This window comes from Mchenga conophoros, linkage group LG3, assembly GCF_057382185.1.
Source record: "Mchenga conophoros isolate Kocher_MC1m ecotype Shallow Benthic linkage group LG3, M_conophoros_male_GT1.1, whole genome shotgun sequence".
NCBI lineage: Eukaryota > Metazoa > Chordata > Actinopteri > Cichliformes > Cichlidae > Mchenga > Mchenga conophoros.
Genome location: NC_140528.1, coordinates 17,901,678 through 17,926,578, shown reverse-complemented (window position 1 = coordinate 17,926,578; position 24,901 = coordinate 17,901,678). Strand labels below are relative to the sequence as shown.

The window sequence follows — 24,901 nt, the reverse complement described above, 5'->3', positions numbered from 1 at the left end:
CACACATGCACGTTGGTTCATACAGCTGCTGTCATGTGTTATATTGAATATGTCTTGATGCACGCTCAATCATCCAGGTACGTAAATCCCAAAAGGCTGATTCTGTTCATCTAGACGTTGCGTTTTTCAGATGAATTATATCGATTATGCTCAAGTTAACATTGTACTGAAATGTGTCCAGAAGACAGCTTCATACATATCCCCACTTAAGTGCAGACTACTTACTCCTGGTAGATTTGGGGTGACACGGTGGCGTGGCAGGCAGCAAATGGCCCACTGGAATCAGACAGCGCCCCACACTTCGTCGGGCTGTTGTAGTCGCTGAGCTGTGACTGAGAGCAGTCTGACACCTCGAACCCTGAGTCTGGATCAGTCTCTGCTTCTTGTCTGGAGACAGAGAAACTGTTGTGTAACAGCCGTGTGTAACATGAAGTTTAGTTTCCACAAAAACTGTAACATGAAACGAGCCTATTCTGTTTGAAGATTTTCTTTTATCAAGCACTTAACAGGCAGACAGACTTGGGCCAAGCTCTGCTAATTATTGTCGGGCAGCAATAATTATCTTTATTTTATAACATAAGGCAGTTTTCTTTAACAACAATATTCTCTGTTAAATAGTGACAGAAATCTGTAGAAGCAGTGAGCCTGGTTGTAATCGTACCTCAGTGCACGGATAGGACGGTCCAAGATCCTAAGTCTGTTGGCAGGTCGATCATTGACCTTCCAACTATCTCCAAATTCTTTAAGATCCCTGACTACTGTCCCATCTGGCTTCATGTATTCATTTCTGGTGATGCCATCATAGTTCCCACACAGTCCTCTAACAGAATTCTTATAGGTACCAGGAAGTATGATTTCTGATACACAAACAGAGAGACATAAGAGGAACGTGAACAGATTTGTACAAAAGCCTAAGACGTTCTCAGACAGAACTGTCTTCTTCTTTTACCTCCTCGACTGTTGCCATCAAAGCGTACAGTGAGTCCAAAGTCAGTGGTGAGCTGGATCTGCCTGGAGTTCCTTGTGATGGTCAAACCATCAATTGGTGTGAGAGGAGGTGTTACATACTCCCCGTTGACCTACAGGAGATCAGGTAGGATTGCGTTACATCATTTTTACCATTAGAAATGCATGAAAACCTGCTCTTTTTTAACAAAGTGTCAGCTGACCAGGACAGTCTTCTTCTGCAGGAATTTAACATTGACACCGTAAACATTGATGTCCATCTCCTCCAGGAACGACACCCTCTTGTTCATTCCACGTCTAACGTTCTTTCCTCTCACCACCAGGGGCGTCAGGGAGCTCGACAGGTTGTGACCCAGAGCAAGTTCATAGGTGTCGACACCTTGGAAGTGATGCTTGAAGCCATCGAATGTTAGGTAGTGAGGATCCCCACAGATGCTGCACTGATTGAACTCTAACGATGGTGGGAAATGGGAGGATTCATGGTCAAAAACCACAGTCATTTTTGTTACTTTGCTTGTTTATTAAGGTTTGAAGTCTCTCAAACTCACCGGTGGGTCTGCAGTAGCGGTTTCCATTCTTGTCCAGGTCACACAGTGAATTCGAATTACAGCTGTGGTCCTCACATCTGACTTCACCACCAGGGTTACAGGTACACGACTCAGTGCATTTATCTGTTAGCCACAAATCTCCTACCTGTGGGCGCACACACAGACATGCATGGGACTGGTTATACCTGGACTTAGAATAAAGGGTTTTCAATATGCTAATATTAAATCCTCATAGCCTCTGTGTACTTTTGAGCTCAGGATTTTCTATTATGGAACATCCCACTGAGTCCATCATCTAGCAACAGTACGGGCAGTACTGTACTCACATCATGGTACTCCCTGTTTGAGTCCAGACAGCCACACTGGTCCAGAGTAACACACTTGCCGTCACTGAGGACGTAACCAGCATTGCACTGGCAGCCCTCGAGACAAGTAGTTGGAGGCAGATGGCAGAAGACAGGGAAGAGGTCAGAGCACGTGGGAGGGCAGGGGGCTGTGCAGTCTGAGTAGTGGCTGTTAGGAAGACAGGGCAGGGCTGCAGAGAGGGACGAGAATGAGGTAAGACAAACAATAAATTCAAATCTTTATGTGAATCTTTGTTACTGTAACTCACGGCAAAAGCTGCTGTTTCTCCAGCTGATGGTGACACCGGCACTCTGACAGGCCTGAGCATATGCCTCCACGTTGTCACAGAGCGTAGTCTGCATGCCGTCATACTCGCACATGTCATAGACGCAGTTAGCCAGGAAAGCCTCAGGGGGCACTAGAGCGTGGCACGGCTTGAAGTTATTGGAGAGAATGACCCCACCACACTGAGCCTCATACAGCATCTCTTCTTCTTTGCTACACTTTGGGTGGATGTCTGGACGGGTGTCTGGCTGACAACTGAACAGAAGAACATTTGGATCAGGGTGTAATTTCGCCAACATGGACAGCATACATTTGATTCATTAGAGTAACCACTATCTGGAACCAGGGGTGTTTTGCGTGTTTGGTGAATCTGGAGACCACTACTATCTTTAAGTCTGACGTCCAAACTCCGCTGCAGGTCCCAAAGTCAAACGATCACTGCAGCATCACTGAGAGTTAAAAACTGTCTAAATTCTTTCATCTTTAATAAAATGATCAGCGTTGCTGCTTTACCAGGTGGAACAATTAAGTTTAATGTCCAGGAATCCATGGAAACCGAATTTATGAAATGTAATGGAGTTAGAAGTTAGCAAGCAGTTAGCTCGCTAGTTTCCATCTATATGTAATATAGCATGTTTGAATGAGGGATTTCCAAAATGTACAGCTCTGCTATCATTTCCAGCATAAATGAAGACAGAAAACTAAACAGCAGTGGCGTTTGTAGGCTAGCTGGTATATAATCATGTGCTACATGTTTATATATCGCTTTTTCCACTCGATAAAAGTTAACATGAGGGTTCCAGATGGTTAGGGAAAAATGCAATCGCATGGCAGGATGCTGTAAACGGACCAAACTTCAGTCAGGAGAACAACTGAGATAATCCATCCACAATACGAGGTTAGTCATTAATGTACTGCTGCATGGGCTGGGCTGTAGTTACATGTAAGGTTTTAAAAACTGAGCTTTAAAATGAACAGTGGTAAAAAAACAGAAAAGAAAAACAAGAGAAGCCGACTGTTTTTAGGGGCTTGTTCAGATTAAATAGAACAAGATACAAAGCATTAAAACATGTTAAAAACACAACAGCCTTATTAAACGCAGAGTAGTTTGGACCTGGAAGCAGGATTCAACATGTCATCACTTAAAGACCGGATAGAGTTACAACTAATATCCGCATAACAACACTAAAAGTTGTTCACTGGTTGTTACCCACTGACCCAGGATCACTGTCTCCATTTGATTTCCAGCTGTTTCCCAGTTCAATGTCATCCTTGGCTGGTTTCTTGTTGGGCATTAGGTTGTCATCAGAGGGGTTCTGGTTGTAGTTTCCACACATGCCACACACCTGGAGAAGAGGCCAGTGGAACAAGGTTATTGCAATGTTTCTGTAATATACAGCAGAGCAGCTACTACAAGCAGCCATGACTAGCATACACAATTTGTACCTTTTAATTTCCTCATGTGACTTGACATTGAAAGAGTTGTGATGCAGACACTAGAAAACATGGTCTTAATTTCTGATACCTTATCAAAATATTCTCCTGGAACAGTGATCTCAACGTGATGGACTCCGTCAAATTTCACCTGTAGACCAAAGTTTGTGTCCAGCAGACTATAGGCTCCACTGGTTATCACTTTAGCTCCAGCCAAGTCAACGGAAACTGGGGTTTTCACCCGCTGTCCGTTCACCTGAGCACAGAAAAGTGAAATCATGTCAGCTGCTGATTGTTTCAGTATGGCGTAGTTCCTCTATATTTGAATGTCTGTAAAATCATAAACTATGTCACATACCAGAACTCTGCGGCCCTTTTGCAGTTCAATAACAGTGCCAGGGTACAGGGTGACTTTCACAGAGCGAACATATGATGCCTCTGGTTGACCACGTTCCTCATTCTTAGCCACTATGTTGAAAGGAGTGACTTGGGTGGCGTTGCACACCTTTAAAATAGTGTATATTTTGTTTTCAAAGACAAAACAGCGCCACAGGAATATCTGTTGTGTACAAAGTAAGTTAAACTCCTCCCATACCTCCACCAGAGTATATGTGCAAGTTCCCATGAACGTATGCATCACACCATCAAAAGTGTAGTAGTGCGGATCTCCAGCTACATGACACACTCCTTTACCTGAGGTCGGATATGAGACTCGGTAAAAGGGCAAAAACATACACTGACACAGCTTTAGGTGACGTGAACATGTAATTATCCAGCCCTTCGTTCAGTTTACCTGTAGAATGACAGCCTAGTACTCCTTCCACCACTTTGCACTCCTGTGCAGGGCTGCACTGCCAAGACTCACAGCTGATGTTGTTGTTTCCAGCACACTTGCATTGCTCTGAGCAGTCAGCCTTTGTGAACCAAGTGTCTCCAACCTAAACATATACCAAAAAAGTTTAATGCACCCTTACATAAAACAAATTTTCTTGCAAAAAGGAAAATCTCCCACTGCACACCCACCGGCCTGTATTTCCCATCACCATCAGTGCATCCACACTGGCTGATTGGGACACATTTGTCTCCGCTGAGGATGAGGCCAGTGTCACAGATGCAGCCCTCCACACAGGGAAGATCGCAAGAGCCGCCGTGTCCTGCAGGGTTCTGACAGCTCGGCTGAGGACATGCAGGGCCGCATGAGGTGTAATGACTGCCTGGGGGGCACTTCAGAGCTGGAGGGAGTCAAGCAATTTTTAGGGTTGTTTGTAAAAATGCACAACAGTTGTTACATATCTATAAACAAAAAGAAGGTTGTATTTGTCTACAGGAAACATGTTACAGCAAAACTCATAAAGTTTGTGTACATCATTTCTTTTTGAACCATTGTTGGCCCCTAACTCAGAAGAGGGACAGTTTTGGTGCTCGCAGTGGAATTATCTAAACCTTGTGAGAGATGTAACCTAGTGAAAGTGAAACAAATGAGAGTATATAGTTTAAACTGCACTATTTTCACCAGGATATTTTTCTGAAAAAAACAAACAAACAAATATTGGTAAATTTTCTTGAAATCTGGGAGGGTCTGGAATGTCCACTATATGTTTCTGTGGACCAATAAACCTTTGTGTTTCCCATAAAGCAGCATATAAGCATTATTCCTTAGCACCTAAAAATCAAGCGTATGTAACCTCTGTTAGACAGCAGACACTGCAGTTTTAAATGGAAATATAAACTACATACTATAATGTAACTAGTAGTAAAGAAAGTGGAAGATGACCTGGGTGTATTGGACAAATCATGGGGATTTTCTTACTTTATACTCAACTTTTTATATTTAAACTGATCATTTTGTCACGCTCAAAATGAAGGCACTGATTTCTCAGGGAAACATCTAATATTGTTATTATTACTTTAGTAATACGTTTGGTAGCAATGGAAAAAGTATTACTTAAGATCCTATTTTTTCTCTATACACACACAAAGAAAAACAGGACTCACGACAGAAGGTGTTCGTCCTCCATTCGATGGGGACTCCTGCAGCAGCACACATGTCGGCGTAGGTCTCTATGGCCTGGCACAGAGCCACGGTCTCACCTCCAGTGGCACACATGTCGAATACACAACTCTCAAAGTATGGCTCAGGGGATACAACAGAGTGGCAGGGCTTAAAGATTCCTGAGGTTAAGATCAAAGATAGAACAAAGTGTAGTTGAAGCGACTGCTTGGGGATGATTTTCACCACATTGTCTAGCCTAACAGTGATATATATCAGAGAGGCCAGCCCACAAGTTTTAAGGTAAATGTAAAGATTGTTTAATATATGTGAGACATATACAAAGTGGGAAAAAGGCATGAAGGGCTTACTTCAGCTAACAGCACATATCTATATTTCACATCACCAAACCAATTGGTTGTTTTACTGCATGTATACGTCATATCATTTCCCAAGCATCGCTTCCACAGTTCCTGGCTTGTGCTGAGAGCCATGTTTTGTCTACAAGGGTGCTGAAGTCATCAAATGTCAGTGCTTAATAAGATTAAGTACACTCTGTAAACCAGCATATTGTTTCAGTGCAGGAGTTTGTGTGTTCTAGTCACGTGCTTGTGACAATACAAAGCATCATATAAGAATCAGTCTATTTAATATTTACAGGCATCCAACAGGTACCTGCGGGCCAAATGGAGTGAAAGGCAGTAGATGAAAAAGGAGGAGTTTGGTGAGTCCATTAAAATGGCAAACAATCCTACAGTCAGGTCTTCTGTAATGGAAGCAGAGTCTGTGCACCAACTATAAGGGATCACATTTCTCACCCTCCCTGGGAAAATCAGTGGTAGGCTGCCAGGGGCGGCCTTTCTCACTGATTCTGTTCATAGTTTTTATGTAAGAATATCTCGGCACAGCCAAGTAATGAAGGCTGTCCATTTGGTGGCATCAGGATTCCATCTTTGCCTTTTGCAGATTTTGTTGTTCATCACATGGTGAGCTCCAGCTTCCACTGGAACGTTTCGCAGCTGAGTGTAAAGCGAGAACCTCCAAGTCCAAGACCACGGTTCTCAGCCAGAAAAAGGTGGAGCACTCACTCCAGGTCAGGGATGAGTTCAGGGGTCTTGGGATCTTGTGCATATGTATTATTGTAGGGTCTACCTTTCAATATAAAGTGCCTTGAGGCAACTGTTATTGTGATTTGTGGCTGTACAAATAAAATTTAATTGATTTGACAGACGGATTGGGATAGCATCTGGGTAATCTATGATCCTTCCCTGACCTACGGTTCAGAGCTCTGGGTAGCGACCGAAAAAAATGAGGTTATGTACATAAGCGGCGGAAATGAGCTTCCTTCGAAGGGTGGCTGGGCTCCAAGATAGGGTGAAGAGCTTGGAGTAGAGTGGCAGCTCCTCCACATTCAAAGGAGCCAATTAGGTGGTTCGGGCATTGACTAGGATGCCATCTGGACACATTTGAGTTAAGGTATTCTGTGATTGAAGGAGGCGGGTCAGTTCCAGGACTTGTTGGAGTGAGAGATCGCTGGAAATATAACTTATTAATGTCAGAAGAGCTGACTAGGATGAGGAAAGTCTGGGCTTGTCTCCTTAAACTACTGCCCCCAGGACCATAGATGGATGGATGGATGGATGGATGGATGGATAGATAGATGGGTAGATGATATTAGACTATTAGTTGTAATGATAACCTTCTTTTATGTGTGTATGTGTGTATCTTAGTGAGAGAGCGAGAGAGAGAGCGTGCACACACATGTGTTTTTCATACCGTTGGGATCAGTGATCATGCCACAGCTGGTAGGCTTCGTGGCCTCTTCCTCCACCTTTACATCACAATCTTCTTCTTCTGTACCATCAGTACAGCTGAGAGGAAATGGGAGAATTCATTGCAATGGAGTCAACATGTTTGTGTATGGTAATTCTAAGGCTAAGATTAGCAGGAGACTGGTGACATGTACAGGACAATTTCTGGGAAGAACTTGAAAAGTTTAATAGCGATATTTAATGCAGACGTAGCAGTCAAAGCCGAATGACAATGAAATAAAAGGAACTTAGGAATAAAGTAGGATCAACAATTCTTGTATTGACATAATGATGAAGAAATGAAAATCTACAAATAGATAAAATTAAAGGTCTTATATTCTGTTTTCTGTAATGTGACTCACTCGGGGTCTGAGTCAGCAACCTGCCAGCTGTCTCCTAGCTCATTGGTGTTAGCAGCTGGTGTGTTATCTGGTTTCAAGTTGTCATCGTTAGGGTTCCCATTGAAATTTCCTGTGGAGACAACAGATATTCAAAATCACTCTATTTTAATTAGTCAAATCCTGTGTTTTATTCACTTAGTAAGGAACAACAGCAAATAATTGCACTGGCTCTTACCACACATCCCACAGAGTAGGCCATTGTAGGAAGTTGGCAAAGTGACATCAGCATGATGGTTTCCATCAAAACGCACCCTCAGATTAAAAGATGTTTCTAAGACAACAAACTTTCCACTCAAGTAGATCTTAACTCCCCTGATGGAGGTAACAGGTGGAACAACCGCAGTGCCATTGACCTGACAACAGCCAGAGATCACAATATTATTGCCAGAAAAACACAGCTTATTATGTGTACTTGTTCTTTGTTCCTCTACAGTAGACTTTTCCTTTAAATCAACCATCTTTATATACAAATGCAGCAGGGGACAGTTTCCACCTTCTACTGAGACGAGGCTGAATCTGTTATTAAAACACATGTTAGGAAAACACATTCAGTAAAGAGGCTGCTATAAATATAGCTTTGTTATACTTGCATTCTGTTGATTTAAATTTGGTGGAGAACTAGTTTAATTTTTTAAAAATTGTGTTTTATTTTGACTGCTGCAGATTATAAAAATCTTAAATCTGATTATGAAGAGATTTAAAGAAAATCTTACAAGTGGTTCTTGTTCCAATAGGCCTAGGCTGTACATATTGGCCTTAAAATTATTCAGTTGGTAGTAAATAAAATGGGTAAAAGCACTAAGATAGCAAACAGAGATACTGTTTATTGTATGAGTGACTGGAAGAACCCTCTGCCTACCTGGACCGTGTGTCCCTTGCCAAGGATGACAGTGATACCATTCACATTGATCACCACAGCCCTCACATAGGAAACCTTCTTATTACTTCCTCTGTGCTCATTCTGGGTATGGACCGTGAAATGTGGCAAGCCAGAGGAGACATTGCAGAGTTTGGTCAAGGTGTAGGAGCATGAACCCATGTAATGGTGAGTACGTTTATCAAAGGTTATGTAGTGAGGATCACCAGAAACTGAGCAGATACCATTTCCTGAACAAAGAAGGCAGGGAGTTACTTTATCATTTACCATGATGAGCAAAACAAATGCAGATTTCAGTGGAACTATATAAAATGGATAATGCACTGAGATGTCAGATGTGTTAAATGAAATAATAATCTTTAGATGTATGTGAAGCGGTGTGATTAATATACCAATAGGGTGGCATTCATATTCTCCATCTTGTAGTTGGCAGCTCTCAGTAGTTGGGTTACAGCTGGTGTTATGACACTGTAGCAGACCTCCACTGTGACACATACACTTTTGTTCACAACCCTCCAAGTACCAGTCATCGCCCACCTGAAAAATGTACACAGAATACAAAAAACAATCAAAATTTTGTCATGTAATTCTCTCTTATACATCACACGAATATAAAGATAAGATAAGATAAGATAACCTTTATTAGTCCCACACGTGGGAAATTTGTGGGAAAGATCAAAAATGATAAATAAATATATAAATATAAAGATCAAAATGATAAATATACATGTGGATGCAAACCAGGGATTCTGTATGCCACTAACTAATTAGGCCAACCTTTACTCATTTATTTATTGATTTTGGGCTTGCTAATTGTGGTGGCACCCGTATGTAAATGCTGTGACATAAATACAAATTCTATAACACCAGTGTCTTTTAAATTCAGGTAAAATACAGTATAATAAATATAATCTGTGCTTGATAAGTTGAAAGTAAAAATCTTTGTTGTAAAACCAATATTTATGTGCCAACAGTTCACTGCAGTCTATGCACCCTTAATTTAGTTGAGTTTTAATTTCTTTTGTACTGTAGGGTCTTTGTGTCTCTTGGCGTCTCTCCTGTTGAAGTCATAAAGAGAACTGAAAATGATGTTAGCATGAGCTTAGCACATTTTAAAGGTAAATGGAATATGGTTTTAATTGTTTGGAGGCTGTTTCCACTTACAGGGTGATAGGTTCCACTGGGGTCCACACAACCACAGTCTCTCAGTTCCACACATTTGTCATCACTGAGAATGAAGCCAGGGTTACACTCACAACCCTCCACACACACTTCCTCACAGCCAGGTGGTCCCACCACACCAAGACATGTCTCAGGACATGAATTCACACAAAGGGAGTAGGAGCTATTGGGAGGACAGGTCAGAGCTGTGTGGACAAACACAGGGATGAACAATAATGAGAGGGAACAATGGTGGACAAATAGCAACAGAGAAGGGAGTGGGAGTAGGATGATTCAAAGACAGGGCACCTACGTATCTCATATTGATTTAACTCAGTGTCATAAATGAAAGCAAGGATAATATTAACTGCATTGAATATTTTACATTGGTTTCAGCATTGTGCACTGTATCTTAAACTCTCCTCCCTATACAATTATAAATATGATTATAAGTTCAATTATAATGTTGGTGAGCAGGATGTAATATATCGTGGTTATATTTACAGGTGGAGACAACTTCCAAATGGAGAAGCTATGGCATGCACCCCATTTAAAAGGGAAAATGCTGAAGGCTCATTTTTCCAAAATGAAAAGGTATTATTCAAGTCTTTATTCATTTATGCTTCAGAATGGGGCTTATCAAGCCAATGGGTGATGTCACTGTGACTATGTTTTATATATCATATATCTTTTAGATATATTTGGTATATCTCAGATTCAAACTTACGGCAGAAGTCTGGAGTTCTCCATTGGTAGACTTTGGCTCCAGCACTATGACATGCGTCAGTGTAGGCCTGGAGCTGGTCACACAGCACGTGCTGCTGGCCGTTGAACTGACACATGTCATACACACAGCTTTGGAAGAATGGAGTGGGATTAACTACACTGATGCACTCCCTGTAACAGAGAAAAGCACTCACTTAGCTTAGGTAGGAAAAGGCAGAGGCTCATATACTGAAAATCTGAGTTCAAACAAACAAACAAACAAGCTACATTTGGTGGTGAAACAGTCAACAACTGTTGCATAAGTTTAGCAACAATTCACTAGCTGGGGCCAGTGAATAAAGGTGAATGGCTTAAACATGAATTGAACTGCGGTTTGGGGAAGGCCTCGCTGGGGACTGGCGGCGGCTCCTGGGCTGGCAGATCCCCATGTACTAATGAGAAGTGAAACAGTGAAAGAATTGAAATTGAAAAAGGGGAGGGAGGGTTGGGAATGAATGGAAGAACAAACAGCTAGTAGAACTGGGGGATTATATATAGATAAGAACAGGAAGGGAAGTGTTTGGATACTTTATCTCTAACTCACTAACTGAGTCCACATTGTCATTTTACATTTTACAGTGTTCCTATTAGAAAAAGGTGAATGGCTTAAGCATGAGTTGAACTGAGCTTTAGGGAAGGGCGCAAAGGGGACTGGTGCCTCCTGGGCTGGCAGATCCCCAAAGAAGGCATCCCCTAGAAGCAGCAATAATTGTGCATTGTGAAGGTGAAAGACCTCTGCAGTAATAATTCAATTTTTCAATTCAATTTATTTATACAGCCCCAAATCACAACAACAATCGCCTCAAGGCGCTTTATATGTAAGGTAGACCCTGCAGTAATACCTACAGAAACAACCCAACAATCATATGACTAACTATGAGCAAGCACTTTGGCGACAGTAGGAAGGAACAACTCCTTTCAACAGGAAGAAACCTCTGGCAAAACCATTCCCATGGAAGGACAGCCATCTGCCGCTACAGGTTGAGGTGGAAGAAGGAAAGCAGGACAAAAGAGAAGCGCAGAGAGAAGGTGGTCAAGGATTCCAGAGAGTAGAGTGGTTGAGCTTGGAAAATTACGAAGGAATGGTGGGAGAAGACCACAAAGCAGATTTCAGAAAACGAAAGACCTTTAATAGCTGAATGAGGAGAACCCCTGATCGAGTGGCAACGTGGCTCGACTGGTGTGGAGGCTGGATGGATGCATGTTTGTATTTTAAGACATGAGGCAATGGCTTGACGGCTCGTAAAAGCTTTTACTGCTGTGTTTGAAAATGATCGATATGGAGACAGAGACTGGCAATATGGTGTCAGGAATGTGCACTGTTACATTTTGTGAAAGATAGATAGATGTATGGACCCTGGCATCCAAGTTATTGGGGAAAGAGGAAAGAGAAACTGGCTTCCAGGTGCCAAAAAGCACGCTGCTGCATTTTGCTCAGGAGAGATAGAGGGAAGAAAAGCTTGCTACTGCAAATGAAGGAAAAGAACCTGGCATCCCGGTACCTGATGTATGCAGGCGAATTTGAAAAAGAAGGACAGAGAAATAGAACCTGGAATACCATTGCAAAAAGTATTCACTTTTTGCAATGGTATTCCATGGTTTTGTAAAGGAGGAAAAGAGAAAGAAAACATGGCATCCCAGCGCTAAAAGCCTGCTGCTGCATTTGTAAAGGAGGAACAGAGAAAGGAACCAGGAATCCCGGGCCCAAAAGCTTGCTGGTATATTTGCAAAGGAGGGACAGAGAAAGAGAACCTGGCATTCCAGTGCCAAAAAACATGCTGCTGTATTTTTGTGAAAAGGGGAGGGACGGAAGAGGAACTGGCAACCCGGTGCTAAAAGCGTGCTACTGCATTTGTGAACGAGGGATAGAGAAAGAAAGAGAACCTGGCATTCCTGTGCCAAAAAACATGCTGCTGCATTTTTGTGAAAAAGGGAGGGACGGAAGAGGAACTGGCAACCCGGTTCTAAAAGCTTGCTCCTGCATTTAAGAAGGAGGGATAGAGAAAGAAAGCCTGACATCCTAGTGCCAAGAAGCATGCTGCTGCATTTTGCGAGGGAGGGACAGAGGGGAAGGGAAACTGGAATCTCCTGGGTAGAAAACCTTGTTGATGCATTTGCAAATGAGGAATAATAACTTGGCATCCTGGTGCCAAAAGCTCACTGTTGTATTTGCAAAGGAGGGTTATAGAAAGAACCTGGTATCCCAGGTTTTTTGCAACGATAGATAGAGATAAACTGGCAAGTCATTGGTAAAAACTTACTGCTGCGTTTGAGAATGAGGGACAAAGAACAAAACTGGCATCCCAGTGCCAGAAGGGTTCATTACAGCATTACAGTAATAGTACTGAAAATATTTATTCATATTTTACAGGTCAGTTGGGTGATTACCAGGCATGCTGCCATCTATTTCATGATTTTATAAGGTCAGGAAAAAAACGTTGTAAAATCCCAGGAATCCCATCAGTTTAACCAAGTCAATAACCAAAAGTGGAGGGGTTGTGAATTCTTACCGGAAGGGTCCAGTAGGGTCTGTAATTTTACCACATTTCTCTGGTTTTACAACTTCAGCTTCCAAGTTGGGGTCACAGTCTGGATCAGGCTTTGTTCCTGGGGTACATCTGGTCAATACAAATACAAAACACAGTTACATCCTCTTCAGTTTGTCAGAAAGAGTCCAACAGTAAGGTAACAAAAGACATAACCAGAAGAAATCCAAAAGACAGAAAGATAGATATGTTGGAACTCACGAGTCATCTTCATCGTCTTTGGTCTGCCAGCTGTTCCCAAAGTCATTACTATTTCCTGCCACAGTGCCATCTGGTTTAGTGAAGTCATTGTCTGGGTTCCCATCATAGTCACCACAAAGGCCACACATTTGGTCATAGTAGGAGCTGGTAGGACAAAGTCAAGGCAGGATATGTAGGATTAAAATAAGACAAGCTTAAGAATATTTGCAATGTTTAATAAGGTGTTGCTTGGCCTTTTATTGTAATTCTAGAAACAAATGAAGAGAATGCAAAGATCCCTGATACAATAAACCAGGGCATCGTTAGTATATATTAAAAGTTGCATAAGTCCACAATATGCACACAAATGGACTGCTTTGTTTTCACAACATACATAAAACAACTGGTGATGTTCAGCAGTTTAGATCGTTATCTATCAGAGTTTCTTCAGATCGTTAGGTTATGGTTGCATCGGAGGAAAGTGGTCATCAAAAAAAGAATGATGGAGCAATGGAGACAGTGGTCAGGTGTATTGTATGAATGTGTGAAGCAAATAAAAAGAAGTTCTACAATATCAAAATAGTTCAAACCAATATTTATACTAACCTGGGAACTGAGATCTGGGCATAATGGTTTCCATCCCAACGCACCCTCAGGCCAAAGGATGTTTGAAGCGTGATGAACTGACCAGCAAGACTAATAGACATGAGAGGAGAGGGGGAGTGGGGCAGAGCCACCCGTACTCCGTTCACCTGATTCAGTGATGAAGAAAAAGATGTTAAGAATATAAGAATATAAAGATGTTAAACAGACTGTGTAAACGTCTAATTGGTGGACAGGTCAGGGAGTATAAAAGTACAAAGAGTGTGCAATGTGCAGTATATCAGGCAAAAACAGACTTTGTATAGTTTTAACAAGCAAGAAAGACATTGCTTTATGCCTATCACACTGTGTTATCTTTGGCATAGATTCAACTGACAAAATGGGAAAAATCTGTTTTGTTTTTTTTACATGTTGTTAGCAACAAAGTAACTAAAGATATAATTTGAGTTCTTTGCTAAAATGTCAGTTATGTGTAGACATAAGACATCCATGGTGATGATACAAATACTGTGTGGGATGTCTGCTGGCACACATTTTACTTAAAGATGGGAAATATAAGAGATAGTAATTCATTCACATACTGACCAGTGTTCTACTGCTCTTCATCAGGGTCACAGTAATTCCATCCACTGTCACATATAGCTTCCTCAGGTATGACACTCCTGCAACTCCTCTCTCTTCATTCTTTGCCTCCACAGAGAACCAAGGGCCTGCACAGGGAAGACCACGACAATCAGGAATATTGTGTGTTTATATTAAAGGTGAATATTGGCATTAACATACAAACCACCACTGACATTCAGTGTCTTCTCTTTGCAGCTAACGTGAATGAAAACAACATCTGTCATGCTTTGCGATGAAAATAATAAATGAGTAAATTTAGCTCATTTAAACTTTCATTTGTGCGTGTGGTGTGGCAAGACTAGAACAGGTGCAATGAAACCCAAACATCTTAATGAATAAATGTCTCAAAATAGTGTGTACCTGTGCTGTTCCTACAGCTTCTTGCCAGTGTGTAAGTACAGGTTCCCATGAAGCTGTAGTACTTCTTGTCAAAGGTGTTGTAGTGTGGATCCCCAGAAACTACACAATCCTGAAAACCTGAGAGAGGGAAAAACATCAGGAACATCAGACTGAAACACAGATGATAAAAAAGATGCAAAGAATATGTCATTTCCTGACTAGACAAAAATTTTCTGCAATTCTGTGATTTTGTATTATAAAGAATCGCATGTAACAAGTGTTGTTATAGACAAACTGTACAGAAGAGAGCAAAAGAAACATAACAGCAACACACACATAAATATTTCACTGTTATTGAAAGTAAAAGACGCCTGTGGGTTGTGCTTCTCTATCTTCCATTGCTCAGTCTAATTATGTATATTAGAGCAGGGATAGAAAATGCTCGTTTGAGAACTTTGACAAAGTCTACAGCATCACATCAAACACAGTTGCAAAACTTTTCAGGTTGGCAGTCCAACCCATGAGATCTGGAAACCTACTTAGAATATAATGGCTACAGCTTTGCTGTGTTTTTTTTAGGCGTGAACATTACAAACATACTCGTAGGATAGCAGCCCAGCTCTCCATCCTGAAGTTTACATTCATGCATTGGGGGGCATTCAGAGGCTTCACAGGTAATTCCAGCTGCACCACACCAACATTTTCGCTTGCAGTCTTCCTCAAAAAACTCCTCTCCAGGCTGACAAACAGACAACAAAATTGACAATTAAGCATAGCAGGCACAGATGATTCTTTGTAGATCATTTTATGCATGTATGTATGAAAATGTTGTTTTAGAGAGGACATAAAGAGACTGCAAGTGACCTGACTTGAAATACAAAGGACCAAATGATTCACTGCCGGCCTATCAGACCCACTTCACCATACCTCATAATACTGGCCGTTCGTGTGGTTGCAGCCACACATGTTCTCCTTAACGCACTTGCCAGCACTCAGGACATAGCTGGGATCACACACACAGGACTCAGAGCAGGGACCAGAGCAGGAGGGGGGTTTTCCAAAGCATGTTTCCTGACAAGGATCTGCACAAGGTTCGTAGTGGCTGTTTGGGGGACAGCTCAGTGCTAAGCAGACCACAAGAGGTTGAAGTTAGTGATAGGAAACAAAAGTATGTGCTGGTTAAAATATAAAATGACAGCTTTTCACAAGAAAAGAGATACGTCTTTGGCACTTCCAGCTGTGTTGTCTTCCGTGGAACTAGATTGTTTGAGTTTGGTGGTAACCCAGTCTCCTGCAGCCTCTTGGTATATGTTGTCTGCCCAACTAGGTATGCTAAAGCAGCACTCCCTCGGTTAACTTTAGTGAGTAGGAAGCCCGTATGAAGTACTCTTCCACAAGTCAAAACTGACATAAACTTCTTTGTGTTATTTTCTCCCAACTACTCAGCCAAGCTGATTTTTACCTAATGATATACCTAAAGATATTTTACTACTAAATTAAATCATTTGTCCTTCCAATACTCACGGCAGAAGGTTTCATTCCTCCATGGTCCAAGGTTGACCCCACGATCTTGGCATTCATTGACATAGGCTTCAATGGCTTCACACAAAATGGGCTTGGCACCATCCAGCTCACACAAGTCAAAGACACAGTCCCTGAAGTAATTCTGAGAACAAACAATCACTTTGTTACAATGCTTTATATTGTGTGACCATCTAAAACCATATATTCAAATTATTCCACTATTACTAATATCACATTTTCACCCTGAATGCACACACACATAGACAAATACAACAAGCTCAGAATAAGGACTGGTTCCACATTTGTTTATTATATGTGCACTATCCTCTACATGAACATACATTGGGGTTGACTTTGGGATGGCATACAGCAAAAGGTCCATTTTTGTCCAGCAGAATGCCACAATATCCAGAGCTTTCATACAGTTCCTGTTCTTCTTCATTGCACCCAGGGATCGTAGTGTTGGGTTTCTTATTACATCTGTCAAGACAGACCATCATCTTAAGAACATTTGTCTTTTGCCAATGGTAAATGTTTCTTTACACTTGCATCTCTGCAATACTCACTCTGGATTCATGTTCCAACTGTGTCCAAAGTCATTGGCATTTTCAGCTAAGCTTCCATCTGGTTTGCGGAAGTCATCTTTAGTATCTCCATCATAGTTGCCACACAGGCCACACAGCTTGTTCTGATAGCTGCAGATTGCAGAAAATGATTGTGTTAGAGTCTTATGCAAGAAAGACTAACAAGTAAGCCAGAACTACAACGTGTTTTAATTGCAGCCAAGTTTCTTTTCAGCAGTAGACTAAACCCCACACATTAGTAAGACTAAAAGATCAGACATGTACATTTGATGCGTTTGATAGCATCAGCATAGAATTAACTAGTCAGGAAATTAGAAGTTTTGTGTGATTTTATCTTGAAATTTTGAGGGAGCTGTTTGTGTTGCCCCTGCTACATTGTTTAAATAAAATATCCTAGCTGTGTCATTAATCTCTGCCTTTATCACCTTACTACTCCTTACAGATAAAGGATTCATGTTCAGTATATGAATATGTGTTATAGTTTTAGTTGTATCAGTATGGATGTAGATTTCTGGACTGGTGAACTTGTGATTAAAACACCACTTTATAAGGAAACCATGAATTTGGTCTTCACTCACTCTTCGATTACTTTAATGTCCATGAAGGAGTTTCCATCATAGCGAACCGTCACACCAAAGTTCATGGAGACAGTATAGTGTTTTCCTGACTTGAACACAGAAATACCAGGGGACGGAGACAGTGGCAGATTGACATTGGTCCCATTAACCTGTATGGGAAAATAGGCAGAGTACATCAAATCTGGTCAATTATTAGCCAACATTTTCATTTTTGAATTACTCATGTCACAACATTACTATCTGTAACTGAAAAGAAACGTTCCTTTATCATGCCAATGATGTCTGAACAACTCAGCTCTTGCCCGACATGTCAAATGCAGCTGCCGGCATGACAAGCGAGAGTGGATCGAAGCCAAAGGCATGGATGCCCGAGAAAACAGTAGACCAGAACGATACCCGAATATTAAATCGCATTGTACCAGATCTAACAGGGGCTCGCAGTGGCCGCTTGGTCCCAATCCGAGACAAAATGGACGAGTCCTCCTCACTGAAGCTGAGCAAGACCAATGTTGAGCCAAACAGTTCTGCGATACTTTAAACCAGCCCGAGCCACTCCACTTGTTCGAGGCCAAAGAACTTGCACCCTCCATGGATCTTCTTCCTGTCGATATCGGAAAAATCATCAACGCCGAAGTCAAGACAGCGATGTTGGCCTGGACGAGTTCCTCCCCACAATGCTGAAGGATGACGAAGCCCAGTTGGATGCCGCCCTTAGAAGTCCCCAAAATGCCTGCTGGTCAACATCGTGTGTACCCTATGAATGGGTAATTTCAATGACTTCAAGAAAGCTTTTGACAACGTCCACCGGCCGACTCTATGGGCTATCCCACGTCAATATGGAGTCCCCCAGCAGTTTGTAGACGCCTTTTGTGGTCTCTGCCCCAACTCCCGGTTCTGCGTCCAGACAGATGATTGGATGGCGCCCTTAGAAGACCCCTAAACGCCTGCTGGACAACATCGCGTGTACCCTATGAATGGGCAAAAGGTGTTATCACCAAACTTCCCGAAAGGCGATTTGGGTGACTGTAACAACTGCCGGGGCATCACGCTCCTGTCGGTACCCGGGAAAGTGCTTTGCCTCATTCTTTTGAATTGGCTACTGGGCCCCTACTGGGCTCGACTACGGAAGACCTCCAAGAATGGACTGCAGCTTTGCAGAGGCAGGTGAGGAAGTCGGATTACGAATCAGCGCCAAGAAAACCAAGGTACTCAGAGTTGGCTACACAACTGCCCATGTTCCCGTCATAATCAACCAATAACGTGCTGATAAGTTGGAAAATTTCACATATCTGGGCAGCATCATCTCGAATGACGGGATCTCTGATCAAGATGTCAACTCCGGAGTAGGGAAGGCTGCCGGTGTCCTCCGACGTCTCCAATTCAATTCATTTAAATTCAATGTTTTTTATATAGTCCCAAATCACAAAAACAGTCACCTCAAGGTGCTTTATATTGTAAGATAGACCCTACAATAATACATACAGAGAAAAAAAACAACAATCATATGACCCCATTGACCAAGCACTTTGGTGACAGAGGCGTCTTTTAACAGGAAGAAGCCTTTGGCAGAACCAGCGAAAGCAAGGCCGACCAAATATCACATGACGTCGAATGTTTATGGATGATCTGAAAACAGTCGACATCGCCTGGGACGAAGCTGAAACATTCGCCCCTGACCGACATCGATGGAGATTGTTAGCTGCCTGATGCGTTGCTCGGCGTAGGAGGAACTAAGTGCTAAGTGTAAGTGCAAGTTTCTTTCCATGGTCAATTGCAGTGGTTTTCAGAAGTGTTCCTGAGCATGTGCAGTGGTTTGTACCACAGAATGATGTTTGTTTGTAATGCAGTAGTGCCTAAAAACTGAAAGCGTGATTGGTTTTCACATGCAAAACATCCTGTTTCTTCTTCTCATGTCTTACCTGCACAGTGCCACCTTTGAGAATGGAGATCTTTATCATCTGTGCGTATACATGTACGGCATTCACATAGGAGATGGTTGGCCTGTTATACCGGTTTTCATTGTCAGTATGGACCTCAAAGTAGGGCACAGTTGTGTCATTGCATGGACTAGACATCAGATAGCTGCAGTTGCCCATGAAGTCATATTTGCGTTTGTCAAAGCTGGTGTAGTGTGGATCGCCAGATGCAATGCATGTGGATGTACCTAAAGGAATAATATATGAGAAAATTGTAATTTCCACACTGTCAACTATCAAGTTATACCGACTGACTGTAAAGCACAACACAAGGTGCTCCTTGTGCAGATGTAATTTATTACACTGCATTAAATCAAGTCAACAACAATAAAGTCAACAAACATTATTACCTTTAGGATAACAGCCTGCAACACCATTAACCTCTCGACACTCTTCAGTGGGGTCACAGGAGTTATCAACACATTCCAAAGTGTAGTTCCCTACACAGCGACACAGCTTTGTGCAGCCATCTCCAAATACTATCTCACCAGGCTGGATAAAATGAAAACAATCAGTACTGAGAAAGTATACTGTATGTCTTTAAATGTACACTGTACACAGTACTAACTAGGACATCTGACCTCATAATAGTTATTGTTGTCATCTAAACAACCACACTTGTCCAGCGGCACGCAGTGCCGACCTTTGAAGACAAAGCCTGGTTTGCAGAAACACCCAGTGATGCAGGAGCCAGAACAGTTGGTAGAGGGTTCCATACATGTAGGAATGCAAGCTGGACCACACTCTATATACTCTGCGTTAGGAGGACACAGGTCTGGATAGAAAGAAAAAGGATTACTGGAAAATGTGCAGATACTCTTTCAGGAACTAAAAAGGTAGGAAGTTATTATGCAGTCTTAACAAACTCAGTCCAAAAAAACAACATCAGTTGAGACAGAGGAGGTTTGGAGCGCCTGTTGCTAAAATGACTGCATTTATTTACTGCATTTCTAGGACCAGTCGGATAAAGCACTTGACACTGTAATCCACATCCATGCATTCATGCAGCTATTTCTATGTGAAGCTGTGTGATTAACATACCCAGAGGGTGGCATTCATATTCTCCATCTTGTAGTTGGCAGCTCTCAGTAGTTGGGTTACAGCTGGTGTTATGACACTGTAGCAGACCTCCACTGTGACACATACACTTTTGTTCACAACCCTCCAAGTACCAGTCATCGCCCACCTGACAAATGTACACAGAATGCAAAAAACAATCAAAATTTTGTCATGTAATTCTCTCTTATATGTCTGTGAAGGTTCTCAGTCATCCAGGTCATCGTAGTCAAAGGAGCTTGCAAAGAAAAGCGTCTGGACTTCTTTAAGTCTTTAAGTCTTCAAGCAACTTAAAGAAGTCCAGACGCCTTTCTTTGCAGACTCCTTTTACATTCTCTCTTATACATCACACGAATATAAAGATCTAAATGATAAATATACATTTGGATGCAAACCAGGGATTCTGTATGCCACTAACTAATTAGGCCAACCTTTACTCATTTATTTATTGATTTTGGGCTTGCTAATTGTGGTGGCACCAGTATGTAAATGCTATGACATAAATACAAATTCTATAACACCAGTGTCTTTTAAATTCAGGTATAATACAGTATAATAAATATAATCTGTGCTTGATAAGTTGAAAGTAAAAATCTTTGTTGTAAAACCAATATTTATGTGCCAACAGTTCTCTGCAGTCTATGCACCCTTAATTTAGTTGAGTTTTAATTTCTTTTGTACTGTAGGGTCTTTGTGTCTCTTGGCGTCTCTCCTGTTGAAGTTATAAAGAGAACTGAAAATGATGTTAGCATGAGCTTAGCACATTTTAAAGGTAAATGGAATATGGTTTTAATTGTTTGGAGGCTGTTTCCACTTACAGGGTGATAGGTTCCACTGGGGTCCACACAACCACAGTCTCTCAGTTCCACACATTTGTCATCACTGAGAATGAAGCCAGGGTTACACTCACAACCCTCTACACACACTTCCTCACAGCCAGGTGGTCCCACCACACCAAGACATGTCTCAGGACATGAACTCACACAAAGGGAGTAGGAGCTATTGGGAGGACAGGTCAGAGCTGTGTGGACAAACACAGGGATGAACAATAATGAGAGGGAACAATGGTGGACAAATAGCAACAGAGAAGGGAGTGGGTAGTAGGATGATTCAAAGACAGGGCACCTACGTATCTCATATTGATTTAACTCAGTGTCATAAATGAAAGCAAGGACAATATTAACTGCATTGAATATTTTACATTGGTTTCAGCATTGTGCACTGTATCTTAAACTCTCCTCCCTATACAATTATAAATATGATTATAAGTTCAATTATAATGTTGGTGAGCAGGATGTAATATATCTTAGTTATATTTACAGGTGGAGACAACTTCCAAATGGAGAAGCTATGGCATGCACCCCATTTAAAAGGGAAAATGCTGAAGGCTCATTTTTCCAAAATGAAAAAGTATTATTCAAGTCTTTATTCATTTATGCTTCAGAATGGGGCTTATCAAGCCAATGGGTGATGTCACTGTGACTATGTTTTATATATCATATATCTTTTAGATATATTTGGTATATCTCAGATTCAAACTTACGGCAGAAGTCTGGAGTTCTCCATTGGTAGACTTTGGCTCCAGCACTATGACATGCGTCAGTGTAGGCCTGGAGCTGGTCACACAGCACATGCTGCTGGCCGTTGAACTGACACATGTCATACACACAGCTTTGGAAGAATGGAGTGGGATTAACTACACTGATGCACTCCCTGTAACAGAGAAAAGCACTCACTTAGCTTAGGTAGGAAAAGGCAGAGGCTCATATATACTGAAAATCTGAGTTCGAACAAACAAACAAGCTACATTTGGTGGTGAAACAGTCAACAATTGTTGCATAAGTTTAGCAACAATTCACTAGATGGGGCCAGTGAATAAAGGTGAATGGCTTAAACATGAATTGAACTGCGGTTTGGGGAAGGCCTCGCTGGGGACTGGCGGCGGCTCCTGGGCTGGCAGATCCCCATGTACTAATGAGAAGTGAAACCGTGAAAGAATTGAAATTGAAAAAGGGGAGGGAGGGTTGGGAATGAATGGAAGAACAAACAGCTAGTAGTACTGGGGGATTATATATAGATAAGAACAGGAAGGGAAGTGTTTGGATACTTTATCTCTAATTCACTAGCTGAGCCCACATCCTCATTTTACATTTTACAGTGTTTCTATTAGAAAAAGGTGAATGGCTTAAGCATGAGTTGAACTGAGCTTTAGGGAAGGGCGCAGAGGGGACTGGCCCCCTAGAGGCAGCAATAACGGTTTATTGTGAAGGTCAAAGACCTCTGCAGTAATAATTCAATTTTTCAATTCAATTTATTTATACAGCCCCAAATCACAACAACAATCGCCTCAAGGCGCTTTATATGTAAGGTAGACCCTGCAGTAATACCTACAGAGAAAACCCAACAATCATATAACTCCCTATGAGCAAGCACTTTGGCGACAGTGGAAAGGAACAACTCCTTTTAACGGGAAGAAACCTCTGGCAAAACCATTCCCATGGAAGGACAGCCATCTGCCGCTACAGGTTGAGGTGGAAGAAGGAAAGCAGGACAAAAGAGAAGCGCAGAGAGAAGGTGGTCAAGGATTCCAGAGAGTGGAGTGGTTGAGTTCGGAAAATTACGAAGGAATGGTGGGAGAAGACATCAAAGCAAATTTCAGACAACGAAAGACCTTAATAGTTGAATGAGGAGAACCCCTGATCGAGTGGCAACGTGGCTCGACTGGTGTGGAGGCTGGATGGATGCATGTCTGTATTTTAAGACATGAGGCAATGGCTTGACGGCTCGTAAAAGCTTTTACTGCTGTGTTTGAAAATGATCGATATGGAGACAAAGACTGGCAATACAGTGTCAGGAATGTGCTTTGTTACATTTTGTGAAAGATAGATAGATGTATGGACCCTGGCATCCAAGTTATTGGGGAAAGAGGAAAGAGAAACTGGCTTCCAGGTTCCAAAAAGCACGCTGCTGCATTTTGCTCAGGAGAGATAGAGGGAAGAAAAGCTTGCTACTGCAAATGAAGGAAAAGAACCTGGCATCCCGGTGCCAGATGTATGCTGGCGAATTTGAAAAAGACGGACAGAGAAATAGAACCTGGAATACCATTGCAAAAAGCATTCGGCTGGATTTGTAAAGGAGGAAAAGAGAAAGAAAACATGGCATCCCAGTACTAAAAGCCTGCTGCTGCATTTGTAAAGGAGGAACAGAAAAAGAAACCCAGAATCCCGGGGCCAAAAGCTTGCTGGTACATATGCAAACGAGGGACAGAGAAAGAGAACCTGGCATTCCAGTGCCAAAACACATGCTGCTGCATTTTTGTGAAAAGGGGCGTGAGGGAAGAGGAACTGGCAACCCGGTGCTAAAAGCTTGCTCCTGCATTTAAGAAGGAGGGGTAGATAAAGAAAGCCTGACATCCTAGTGCCAAGAAGCATGCTGCTGCATTTTGCGAGGGAGGGACAGAGGGGAAGGGAAACTGGAATCTCCTGGGTAGAAAACCTTGTTGATGCATTTGCAAATGAGGAATAATAACTTGGCATCCTGGTGCCAAAAGCTCACTGTGACATTTGCAAAGGAGGGTTATAGAAAGAACCTGGTATCCCAGGTTTTTTGCAACGATAGATAGAGATAAACTGGCAAGTCATTGGTAAAAACTTGCTGCTGCGTTTGAGAATGAGGGACAAAGAACGAAACTGGCATCCCAGTGCCAGACGGGTTCATTACAGCATTACAGTAATAGTATTGAAAATATTTATTCATATTTTACAGGTCAGTTGGGTGATTACCAGGCATGCTGCCATCTAGTTCATGATTTTATAAGGTCAGGAAAAAAACGTTGTAAAAAGCCAGGAATCCCATCAGTTTAACCAAGTCGATAACCAAAAGTGGAGGGGTTGTGAATTCTTACCGGAAGGGTCCAGTAGGGTCTGTAATTTTACCACATTTCTCTGGTTTTACAACTTCAGCTTCCAAGTTGGGGTCACAGTCTGGATCAGGCTTTGTACCTGGGGTACATCTGGTCAATACAAATACAAAACACAGTTACATCCTCTTCAGTTTGTCAGAAAGAGTCCGACAGTAAGGTAACAAAAGACGTAACCAGAAGAAATCCAAAAGACAGAAAGATAGATATGTTGGAACTCACGAGTCATCTTCATCGTCTTTTGTCTGCCAGCTGTTCCCAAAGTCATTACTATTTCCTGCCACAGTGCCATCTGGTTTAGTGAAGTCATTGTCTGGGTTCCCATCATAGTCACCACAAAGGCCACACATTTGGTCATAGTAGGAGCTGGTAGGACAAAGTCAAGGTAG

General features: G+C 42.0%; 1 protein-coding gene across 1 annotated transcript in view; it reads right to left on the bottom strand.

The window, feature by feature from the left end:
* The window catches only part of zanl (zonadhesin, like), a 556,892-nt gene that overhangs the window by 4,074 nt on the left and 527,917 nt on the right, over positions 1–24,901 (bottom strand). The window contains exons 74-113 of the mRNA XM_085255099.1: positions 24,735–24,878; positions 24,498–24,605; positions 22,137–22,306; positions 21,412–21,614; positions 20,579–20,723; positions 20,119–20,312; positions 19,888–20,029; positions 19,481–19,725; positions 17,562–17,710; positions 16,966–17,094; positions 16,741–16,879; positions 16,400–16,541; positions 15,803–15,999; positions 15,476–15,614; positions 14,897–15,013; positions 14,498–14,622; positions 13,916–14,061; positions 13,331–13,474; positions 13,094–13,201; positions 10,546–10,715; positions 9,822–10,024; positions 9,050–9,194; positions 8,640–8,887; positions 7,956–8,133; positions 7,742–7,850; positions 7,345–7,439; positions 5,574–5,750; positions 4,602–4,810; positions 4,372–4,516; positions 4,174–4,271; positions 3,937–4,083; positions 3,670–3,834; positions 3,363–3,490; positions 2,128–2,399; positions 1,841–2,049; positions 1,515–1,659; positions 1,170–1,417; positions 950–1,079; positions 662–857; positions 226–387 (exon numbers count right to left, since the gene is read on the bottom strand). Of these exons, the coding sequence (XP_085111225.1) occupies positions 226–387; positions 662–857; positions 950–1,079; positions 1,170–1,417; positions 1,515–1,659; positions 1,841–2,049; positions 2,128–2,399; positions 3,363–3,490; positions 3,670–3,834; positions 3,937–4,083; positions 4,174–4,271; positions 4,372–4,516; positions 4,602–4,810; positions 5,574–5,750; positions 7,345–7,439; positions 7,742–7,850; positions 7,956–8,133; positions 8,640–8,887; positions 9,050–9,194; positions 9,822–10,024; positions 10,546–10,715; positions 13,094–13,201; positions 13,331–13,474; positions 13,916–14,061; positions 14,498–14,622; positions 14,897–15,013; positions 15,476–15,614; positions 15,803–15,999; positions 16,400–16,541; positions 16,741–16,879; positions 16,966–17,094; positions 17,562–17,710; positions 19,481–19,725; positions 19,888–20,029; positions 20,119–20,312; positions 20,579–20,723; positions 21,412–21,614; positions 22,137–22,306; positions 24,498–24,605; positions 24,735–24,878 (6,465 nt within the window). The remainder of the gene's footprint in view (positions 1–225; positions 388–661; positions 858–949; positions 1,080–1,169; positions 1,418–1,514; positions 1,660–1,840; positions 2,050–2,127; positions 2,400–3,362; positions 3,491–3,669; positions 3,835–3,936; positions 4,084–4,173; positions 4,272–4,371; positions 4,517–4,601; positions 4,811–5,573; positions 5,751–7,344; positions 7,440–7,741; positions 7,851–7,955; positions 8,134–8,639; positions 8,888–9,049; positions 9,195–9,821; positions 10,025–10,545; positions 10,716–13,093; positions 13,202–13,330; positions 13,475–13,915; positions 14,062–14,497; positions 14,623–14,896; positions 15,014–15,475; positions 15,615–15,802; positions 16,000–16,399; positions 16,542–16,740; positions 16,880–16,965; positions 17,095–17,561; positions 17,711–19,480; positions 19,726–19,887; positions 20,030–20,118; positions 20,313–20,578; positions 20,724–21,411; positions 21,615–22,136; positions 22,307–24,497; positions 24,606–24,734; positions 24,879–24,901) is intronic.